The 10519-nt window shown below is 50.9% G+C and overlaps 1 protein-coding gene across 1 annotated transcript; it reads right to left on the minus strand.

The window, feature by feature from the left end:
* Nucleotides 1-2401: 2401 nt before the first annotated feature.
* CHCHD4 (coiled-coil-helix-coiled-coil-helix domain containing 4) lies at nt 2402-10481 on the minus strand. The gene is made up of 3 exons (XM_004284321.4): nt 10328-10481; nt 4221-4319; nt 2402-3415 (listed from the first exon to the last, which is right to left on the minus strand). Exons 1-3 carry the CDS (start codon nt 10347-10349, stop codon nt 3141-3143), a joined length of 396 nt encoding a protein of 131 aa, XP_004284369.1. The 5' UTR covers nt 10350-10481; the 3' UTR covers nt 2402-3140.
* Between the last annotated feature and the right edge of the window lie 38 nt (nt 10482-10519).

Consider the following 10519-nt stretch of genomic DNA (forward strand, 5'->3'; position numbering starts at 1 on the left):
GGTTGTAGGTTTTTCCCTTTCATCACTTTAAATATATTGTGCCACTCCCTTCTGGCCTGCAGAGTTTCTGCTGAAAAATCAGCTGATAACAATATGGGGATTCCCTTGTATGTTATTTGTTGCATTTCCCTTCTTGCTTATAATATTTTGTTTGTCTTTAAATTTTGTCCGTTTGATTAATATGTGCCTCAGCATGTTCTTCTTTGGGTTTATCTTGTATGGGTCTCTGTGCTTCCTGGATTTGGGTGACTGTTTCCTTTCCAGGTTAGGTAAGTTTACAGCTATTATCTCTTCAAATATTTTCTCAGGCCCTTTCTCTCTCTATTCTCCTTCTGGGACCCTTATAATGTGAATGTTGGTGTATTTAATGTTGTCCCAGAGGTCTCTTAAACAGTCCCCATTTCTTTTCATTCTTTCTTTATTCTCTTTCGTGGCAGTGATTTCCACCATTCTGTCTTCCAGCTCACTTCCATTCTTCTGCTTCATTTATTCTGCTATCGATTCCTTCTAGTGTATTTTTTCATTTCAGTTATTTTATTGTTCAACTGTTTGTTTTTTATATCTTCTAGCTCTTTGTTAAACGTTTCTTCTATCTTCTCAGTCTGTGCCTCCATTCTTTTTCCATGATTTTGGATCATCTTTACTATCATTACTCTGAATTCTTTCTTGGGTAGGTTGCCTATCTCCACTTCACTTAGTTGTTCTTCTGGGGGGGTTATCTTGTTATTTCCTCTGGAACAATATTCCTCTGCTGCCTCTTTTTGTCTCACTTTCTGTGTTTGCGGTCCCACAGGCTTCAGGATTGTAGTTCCTCTTGCTTCTGGTGTCTATCCCCTGGTGGGTGATGCTGGTCTTTGAGGCTTGTGCAGGATCCCTGGTGGGAGGGACTGGTGCCTGCCCACTGGTGGGTGGAGCTGGGTCTTTTGCCTCTGGTCGGCAGGGCCATATCAAGGGGTGTGTTTAGAGGTGGCTACAGGCTCAGGAAGGCTTTAAGCAGCCTGGCTGCTGATGGGTGGGGCTATGCTCCCACCCTGTTGGTTGTTTGGCCTGAGGCATCCCAGCACTGGAGCCAAAGGGCTGATGGTTGGGGCCAGGTCTCAGTGCCAAAATGGTGACCTCCAGGACAGCTCACGACAATGAGTACACCCCAGAACCTCCGCCACCAGTGTCCTTGTCCCCAAGTGAGTTACAGTGAGCTACAGCTGCCTCCCACCTCCCCAAGAGACCCTCCAAGACCAGCAGGTAGGTCTGGTCCAGGATCCTATGAAGTCACTGCTTTTTCCCCTGGGTCCTGGTGCACACAAGACCTTGTATCCTCTAAGAGTGGCATTTCTGTTACCCCCAGTCCTGTGGAGTTCCTGCGATCAAGCCCCGCTGGCCTTCAAAGCCAAATGCTCTGGGGTCTCCTCCTCCTGATGCCAGACCCCCAGACTGGGGAGCCCGACTTGGGGCTCAGAGTGAGAGAACTCTCACTCCTGTGGGAGAACCTCTGCAAAATAATTATTTTCCAACTTGTGGGTTGCCTACCTGGCGGGTATGGGGTTTGATTTTATCACGAATGCGCCCCTCCTACCCTCTCGTTGTGGCTTCTTCTTTGAAAGTAGAATATCTTTTTTAGTAGGTTCTAGTCCTTTTTTGTCTATGATTGTTCAGCAGTTAGTTGTGATTTTGGCATTTTCATGAGAGGAGGTGAGCTCAGGTCCTTCTACTCTGCCATCCTGTCCTTGCACCTGGGATCTGCTTTTCTGATTCTTCTTGCTTTCTAGTAAATGCTGACCCCTGGCTGGACTGTAGCTTCATACAAGCAGAGGCCAGATAAGTCACCTCCCTGTGTCCCTAGGACATGGATGGTAGAGGTTCCCTGAATGTATCAAATGAATGGGATCCAGGACTAGTCACAGGTCAGTGACATCTTGATCAAAACGTTTCCTGAAAAAGTATGTTTGTTAAACATGCAAGGCTCTGCCTGCAGCTCAAAGAAGTCCCAAAGCGCCTCCAGACTGCACGGCTTCCAAAGCTGGTGGCTCCGGCTTCCTGACGCCAGACTCAGAACCGCACTCCTCACCCTGAGCCGGGCCTCCAGGCTTCAGAGAGCCAACAGCTCACTCTCTGGGGTGGAAGGCAGCCTCCTGGGCTCATGCTTCATGTCCCCTGGGCAGTGTGGGCTGGGACTCATTTCTAACAAATACAACACGTTAATGTTGACAGCGACGCCTGTGTGAAGGCATCTGCTCACAGAATCAGTGAGCTCCGTATGGACGCAACACAGAAAAGTTTAACAGATTCAAAGTGATCTACCAGTATCTTCAAAGGAGAATTTCAATTGAATTTTTCATAATTTATATTTCCTTATATCACAACATTTTTAATTAGGAAAAGCAAATTAAAACCCACTCAAAAATCACGTTTTCCTTTTAATTGACACTGTTTCCTCTCTCAGGTGCTACTTTGGTAATGATTAGGTCCCCACCTCTCAAGAACATTGCATCTGAACAGGCTGAGACAGAGCCAGTGTGAACACAGACCCCAAAGCAGGGCTTTTGGGATAACAAAAAGAGAAAAAAACAGCCTTTCTCTTCATTTACAAAGGGAGTCACTCAGAGGGTCCAAAGCTCTGTTTTCCAAACGTAGAAAACATGGAGCTCAATGCAAACTAGAACCCAAAATATATCAGAAATGAAGCATAGTGCTTCGTCACATCCTCCAGGTCTGATCATCCCGCCTCTTCTATAAGGAATGCCCCCCTCCAGCATTTTTAAAGGAAGATGTTTGTTTCTATTTCACTTTCCAACTGGGTATAAAATCTACTAAAAGGGATACAATGAATCAGAATAGATCAGCTCACTCACAAGACACTCCCAGATAAAGATTTTTGGTTGCTGAGATTATTCAGCACATTATTTCAAAATGGCCAAATTCAGGACAATCTGAGAATTCAAAAGTGGCGGCTACATTCGCTGACAGGTTATGTGAGACACACATACATACAACCCATGTTTCAGTGTACATGTCAAGGGGCCAAGACCCCTGATCACTCAATAAGTTATTTTGTACATTACAGTGCACAGAACAACAGAGGGAGAGACACTTTCTTGGAGAGGTTCATCCTCTCTGAAGGAGGCTGGAGACCAGGACCCTCATTAGCTAGACCCCTCCTCTTCTTTGGTTGTGGCAGCCTCAGAGACAGCCGTTTCCTCTAATCGATCCTCCTCCTCCTGGGGATAGAGGTCCGGGTACTTCTGCATGCACTCCTGCATGGCCCGGAACTGGTCTATACAGTCCGACCCCTTGACATCCTCTGTGCTGTAGTGGAAGCAGGAAAAGGCCGCCTTGAACTGTTCCCCACACGGGCCGCTGGCCATGCCCCCCAGGCACGGGCAGTTCCAGTTGATGTCTCCGTTGGGCAGGATCAGTCCTGGGACAGGAAGATGAGCAAGGAAGTGTGAGAGGTGCTGCCTGAGGTTTCAGAAAAAGCAAAACCAAGACCAGCCCTCATAGGCATAACGGTAACATGAACCACTGCCTGGCCGGCACTCACCGGTGGACCTGCTGCTCCCTCGGGATGGGGTTCAAATGCCCGGCACAAACCCAGCATTCCCGGCTCTGTCGGAAAGGTCACCATCAGCGACTCTCTCCGTGTGCAGCACTGCTCTGTGTCCTAAGCCGCCTCCCAGTGCTGTGGCCGTGCCTGTGCTCCAAGAACTACACAGGGAAACCGTTTAATCCAAAGCGGAAGTAACCGCTCGGATGGTTACTGAGAAGCTTTGAAAGCCCAAACACTGGAAGGAGTCAAGGTTCTGGTCTCCTCCTCTCACACAGATGGTCAGGAACCCCTGCGCCCCGGACCTTCTCCTCAAGCCCCTCCCGCTCCTCAGCTGCTCTCAGCTCAGCAGTGTCAGGACTGGTAAAAGCGAGGCTGGAAGATGTCCAAGGCATGATGGGCAGGAAAAAGCGAGTGGCGTGCCAGAGCACTGCGCTCCATTCTTATAAAAATGGAGAACCGTTCAAAAAATCCGAAGAGAGGGGCGGAAGAAAGAAGAAACTCCTAGGTTCAGCCTGATGGCCAGGGAAGCACGTGGGAACGAGGGCTGGAAAGCACACAGCCCTCACACCTGATGGAGACGCACTCAGTGTCCCAGGAGCAGTGGTGGCCAAGGTAGACACCTGGAAACCCAGCCGCGGCCAGGGATGTTGGACTCCCACCCCCGCCCAGCACTCACCGTGCTCCTCGTAAGGATCGTTGGGGTCGTCGGCCACCAGCTCCGCGTTGCTTGGAGTTTCATGGTCTTCTTTGGTCACAAATATGATTCGATCCTTTCCTAGTGTTTGGAGAACAGAGGGAGAAATGTTTCACCCAGGAGCTGTGAATCAGCCCTAAACCCAAGCAGCCAGGAAAACCTTGTTTGAAGACTGTCCCATTTGAAACCCCGAAGTGAGTTCAGTGGTGCTCCCCAGGCTGGGGACTCGCTCACTGCTGACTCTGGGGGAAGGTCTAGCAGCCGCTCCTGCATCACGTGCCTGTGACCAGACTGGGGAGGAGGAAGATGGCTCCTGCTGGCGCCATGTGCATCCTCGAGTGGGAGACGAGACGCCCCAAGCCATCAAATGCAGCTGTTTTCAGTCCCCAAGTTTGCTGACATCTAACAAACGGGTCTTCTTCCTCTGCTCAGAACTCCCATGAGCTCTGACGGCTCTGTCACTTCCCGTCCCTGTGAGCACCTGGTCCACTTGCTCCAGGCCCCTCAGGACCTGCCAGCAGGCGCCCTCAGATAACATTTTACCAATCGGGCTCCTCCGGAAGAGGCTTGGGGAAAGCACGAGGTTGACAGTAAACACCAGAGAGACGTGCCAGTGAGGACAGCAGAGGGGACAGAGGGAAGGTACTTGGTGTTTACACCCTCCCCTCCCTGTACAGCGTCTCCCAGGAGGGGTGACAGTAATGGCAGCTGACCCTCGGCACGCTCAGGACCACGGCCTGCTCAGAACACCTGAGGGTTCTCTCCAACACCTCCCATTCTATCTCAGAGAAGGTGGCTTGTCCCAAGTGGCCTGGGAAAGGATTGGGGCCGGGCAGCCAGGGCATGTTGAAGAACCTGAAGACCTTGGTAATTCTGGCCAGTGTTCAGAACACTTAAAAGCAGCCTGCAAAAGTGCTGCGTGCTAAGCAAAATAAATAAGCTGACACAATTGCTCAGCTCAGCTCTGACAGTTTTGTTTACCAAGGTCTCAGCCGGGCCCAGCCGAATGGGGAGGCTGGTCTCAGGCCAAGGCAAGGCGTCCAAGCCTGCTCGGTACGGGAGGCACCTGTGGGGCTTATGAGGCCCAGCCTCACAGAACAGAAGCTGAATCAAGCTCTCTGCACGTCCACACCACTGATGGGCTCCCAAGTGACTGATGCACAACCCCACCCAGAATGTTCCAGGTCCCTCCCACAGGCCGAGTCCTCCCAGGCACCTTTCTGGACATCCCCCAGAGAGATCGGTTATACTGGATCGAAGGATGTGATACTGTCATTTAGAATAAGAAGTATATATTTCACCTTTGACCCCATTCTTAGCACAGAGCTCCTAAAATTTTGGTTTCCCAAGTGATGAGAGCATAAAGATCTTTTTGTTATGTTAATAGGATGACTTGGGGGAGCCTGAGGATGGGGGCTGGTTGCCAGGAGAAACGGCCCTGGGATTAGAGGGTTGGAGCTTTCAGTCCCAACGTGCCCCCCCCCCACCCCCGCATCCCACCCTGGGGAAGGGAGAGGAGCTGGAGGCTGAATCAGCTGCCAGCGGCCGATGATTTAATCAATCATGCCTATGTAATGAAGCCTCCGCAAAAGCCCAAGCGGACAGGTGAACACGTGGAGGTTCGGGAAGAGAGGGCATGGAGGCTCCGCCCCTTCCCCACACCTTGCCTTGGGCGTCTCTTCCATCCAGCTGTTCCTGAGTTATATCTGTTAATATAATATTCTATCCTTTTATAATAATCCAGCAATCTAGTAAGTAAACTGTTTCTCTGAGTTCTGTGAGCTGCTCTAGCAAATTAATCCAACGCTAGGAGGAGGTCGTGGGAACCTCTGATCTACAGCCAGTGGTTAAGAAGAACAGATGACAACCTGGACTTGTGACTGGCACCTGCAGTTGGGGCGGGGGAGAGGGGTGTTGCAGGCCTGAGCCCTTAAACTGTGGGATCTGACACCATCTCCAGGTAAACAGTGACAGATTGAGCTGAATTGGAGGACATACTGCTGGTGTCAGAGAATTGCTTGATGTGGGGAAAATACCCACACACTGGAATTGGAATCAGAATCGTTAACGGCAGAACATAACTGCATCTTTTACACACGTGGGCCCTACTCAATGAGTTTCCCCACCCGTCGGCTCATTTAATCCTTACACCAACACTGTGAGGTGGGTATTACTAATCTCCTTTTTACAGAGAGAGGAAACGGAGGCCCAGAGAAGGTAGGAAACCAGCCCGAAGGCACATAGTATGTGAAGGCAGAGCAGGAACACAAACTCTGGTCTGAAAGATTGCGAGTGTGTCACCCTGTCCACTGCACGCCTGTCCCAGCAGGAATGTCTGAGAGTGCACACAGGACTGACAAAAGGACAGTGCTCACCGATCCCCGAGTCCCAACTGTGAAAAGAGAACTCATCATGACTGCCAACTAGTGGGGTAACCAGCTAGACTGGAAGTCTCATTACATTTCTCTGGAGAAAATATAAAAATGCTTGTTTTCACTTCCAAGATAACCTTAAAAAGTTGATACAAGCATATTCAGAAGGACGTGGATAACTACCTTATGCCCTCTTAGAGTTCCAAGTCAAGATTTTCATGATCACGGCCGATGGGAGAAAAGGCCTGGGGTGGACTTAACTCAGCCAAGGAGGGCCAGCGACTTCCTGGTCTCCACAGCAAAGGCTCCTCGGTCAGAGATTGGCCTTGGATGACCTTGGTCATCAGACGGTGGCACAGGGACAGTAACCTCAAGGACCCACCACTGGCACAGAAGCACATTCTCCACGCAAGGGGCAATTCAGTGAAATATCATCTACGAGACTGAATTAATGTTGTAAACTGAATGCTGTGAGAATTCAATCCACTCATCTGTCCAGTTTTAGAGTCACTGAAGCCCACGGGCACATGTTTATTAGAGCAGGTTCCTTAGACGTTTACATGACAGTAATAAAAGAAAAATTTAAAAATCAACACAAAAATATATTTCTCAAATTCAGGAAGCAGGGATTCCCTGATGCTGTACTCACTATAGGAGAATCAACCTTTTTAAACAACCTAATAAGGACTTCACCCTCATGACTTAAGCTCCTCTCAAAGGCCCCACCTACTAATACCATTCACCCTTGGGGTTTGGATTTCAGCATATGAATTTTGGGGGGACACATTCATATCGTAGCAATGGGAAAATAAGGAGCACATTCAGATACCCTCACAGCCTCCCTCTCCCTGATTCATAGCTCCTGCTCAGATGCCATCTTCCTTCATCACTCCCCATCACCCTTAACCTGCTTTTTCTCACCTAACAATTATGTATTTGTTTTTGTTTTTTTTTTGCAGTACACGGGCCTCTCACTGTTGTGGCCTCTCCCGTTGCGGAGCACAGGCTCCGGACGCGCAGGCTCAGCGGCCATGGCTCACGGGCCCAGCCGCTCCGCGGCATGTGGGATCTTCCCGGACCGGGGCACAAACCCGTGTCCCCTGCATCGGCAGGCGGACTCTCAACCACTGCGCCACCAGGGAAGCCCCAATTACGTATTTGTTTACCACCTGTCTCCCCCACTGAAATGTCAGCTCCTCAGGGGCAAGGATTTGTCTATTCCATTCACTGCAGTATCCTCGGAGCCTAGAACAGTGCCCAAGACATAGTGGGTAATCAGTATTTGTTGAAAAAGTGAATGGAGGAATGAACTCTGAATTCAGACATGAAGACCCCCAGACCCAGCAGAGGGCAGAAGACAGAACGGTTATCACTATGAAGTAGGTTAGAGAAAAAAAAACCTTGGATGGGTGGTCTCATTCCCCCTAGAACATGCGTGGGTCTTTACACAGCAGAATCTCTTGGTACATCCAACCCAGAAGGGGCGCCCGCCACCTCCACCGTGCCACGAAGGCAGACCGCCCACCTGTGCCCACTGCCATGTGATCAGTGGCTGGCACATCACAGGTACTCAATAAATGTTTGTTGACACAATAGGAGAGAACACGGTCAGCATTAGAAAAGGAAGAACAATGACAGGAACAGTGTGGCCCTGGGCCAGGGAGCGAGGCTGAGTCCACGCTGCCCAACACCTTGAACGCCCTGCTAAGGCCTTTAACCCCAAGGCTTGGGGGTGGACCCCTGAAGTAAATGTGCACAGGCAAGTGACTGACTCAGAACAGAGGGCAGCCGTGTGTATGGGTTCACTGGGTAAAGGTGCCGGGGATATGGCCCATCTAATGCTCTCGGCTTGCTGCAAGAACATAAGAAGGAAGATGACAAAAATAAACCAGGTAATTTCAAAGAGTTTAGGATGTGAAAGACACAAAGACCCAGAGAAGACCTCACTGAGGCGACATATGAGCTGAATCTTAGAGGATGAGGAGGTAGCCATGGGAAGAGCTGGAAGAAGGGTGCACCAGGCAAAGGGAAGGGCCAGAGGCCAGTGTGGCTGGTCAGTGATGGCAGGAGCCGGATCAGGCAAGGGGCTCGCTCACATCAGCCTTAATCTGGAAGGAGTGTGGGATCGTTTCTTTAAGTCCCATGGGAAGCATAAAGAATCGGTGGGTAGAAAAACAAGAAGTTGGGGACTTAGGGGACAGTGGCATGGATAAGATAAAAACTAGGGAAGGCCTAAAGTGAGTGCTTTTAATTCTCATCCCCAAACTAAGAGAGCTTTGATCCAGGAAAAGATAGGGATCTAAACACCTGCCTCTGCTTCCCAGAGAAACTGCAACCCCTAGAAACCCTCAAGAATGAGGATTATACCTTCATTATACCCAAAAGGTTAAAAAAAATTTGCTAAATGAAGAAGTAAATTTGACTTAGAAGAAGGACATTAAAAACAAAAGACTTGCTGTCTAACAAAGTGGTGAGGGCAGAGGACTTTTGCTCATGGCAAAGTTAAATATCAATCAATGGAAACTACTCATTAGAGACATCAGTGAGTTTTACGGCTTTATGACCCAGGGAAGGAGGATTCCAGAAGCAGAATGGGGTACTGGGAAAAGGCTTAGCATTTTAGACTGAGCTGTTCTCCTAACTGAAGCATGACCTTGGGTGGGACACTTCCATCTCTGGGCTTAAGATTCCCTTAATTAACTGAGGGAGCTGGACTATTCGCTAAAGGATTTCTGGGTGAGTTCCAACTCTCTCTGGAACTTTATAGTCTCAGGTGTCTACCAATCCCCTCACCTGGCACCGAGAAGGTGCTTCATGAATATGCGTGGAATAAATGAAGATCAACTTCTCATTTTACAAGACTGGACACTAGGCCCTGGAGGAGTTGGGTGGCCGCTCAGGGACAGAGCCGGTTAGTGGTTGTGCAGGAAGACCCTTGGACCCGGCTTGGAGACTTCTGAGGTCCCGGGTAGAGGTAACAAGCAGACAGACAGTAGGCGGGGACCAACTTTGTTTTATTTTGTTTTGTTTTCTGCACAGGGTGTCTTCTGAGCGGAAGGCTCCCTGGAGTCCACTGGGCACCAGACTGGGCAGTTCTGGAATCAGACCGCGGGCCTCCAACCCCAGCTTTGCGACTTGCCGGCCGTGTGGCTTACCCAAGTCACTTCTGGGTCTTGGTTTACTCTCCGGATAAAAGCAGGGCCTGACTTAGGAAGGTCGTCGCGAGATAGGCCACACAAAATTCCTGGACCGGGGTCTGACCCGTCGCAGCGGGCGGCACTCCCACCCGCAGCGCAGCGCCCACCGAGGGGCAACTTTCCGGGACAGTTGAAAGCAGTGCAAACGGGAACACGTGGTGTGTGGTGAGCGCCATAGTAACATTATAATTAGAATCAATAAATTCCTAGTTACCAGCCACAGGCAGGGCGCTCGCACAGCCCTGACCCCCGGGCCTAGGTTACGAGCGCCCCCATGTGCTGTTCCCTCCGAGGTCCGGGTTCGAGCCTCACAGTGACCTCGGCCGGCCTCGCTCCTACCCGGGCCTCGATTTTCTCATCTGAAAACCGGGGATGGCGACTCCGCCGCCGGGCCCAACCCGAGGGTCCCGAGGACTGTCCTCCGCGTCGGCAGTGGGGGCGCGGGGGTCCGGCGCGCTGCACAGACCGCGTGTCCCCTGCAGGCCCTCGTAGGCCGTCTCCACGCAGTACCATCTCCTACCTTCCTGCCGGCAGTAGGCCATGGTGCAGCCCGGCGCTCCGACCTCGCGGCGACTGTGGCGGCGGCCTCACGCCGTGACCTCTCCGCTGCAGGGCTGGCGGCTTGGAGGCCCGCGCGGTCCCGCCCCCTCCAGGCCTGCCCGCCGCGCGCCTGCCTCGGCGCGTCTAGCCCGGCCCTCTCAGCCGGGAACTA

Source organism: Orcinus orca, chromosome 10, assembly GCF_937001465.1.
Source record: "Orcinus orca chromosome 10, mOrcOrc1.1, whole genome shotgun sequence".
Classification (NCBI taxonomy): Eukaryota; Metazoa; Chordata; class Mammalia; order Artiodactyla; family Delphinidae; genus Orcinus; species Orcinus orca.

Excerpts from the sequence above, each read along its gene's own strand:
- CHCHD4 (XM_004284321.4), bottom strand. The coding sequence starts at position 10,349 with ATGGCCTACTGCCGGCAGGAAG. Across the intron at positions 4,320-10,327 it reads GGCCTACTGCCGGCAGGAAG|GAAAGGATCGAATCATATTT; the intron begins GTAGGAGATGGT and ends TCCAAACACTAG. Across the intron at positions 3,416-4,220 it reads CGATCCTTACGAGGAGCACG|GACTGATCCTGCCCAACGGA; the intron begins GTGAGTGCTGGG and ends TTCCTGTCCCAG.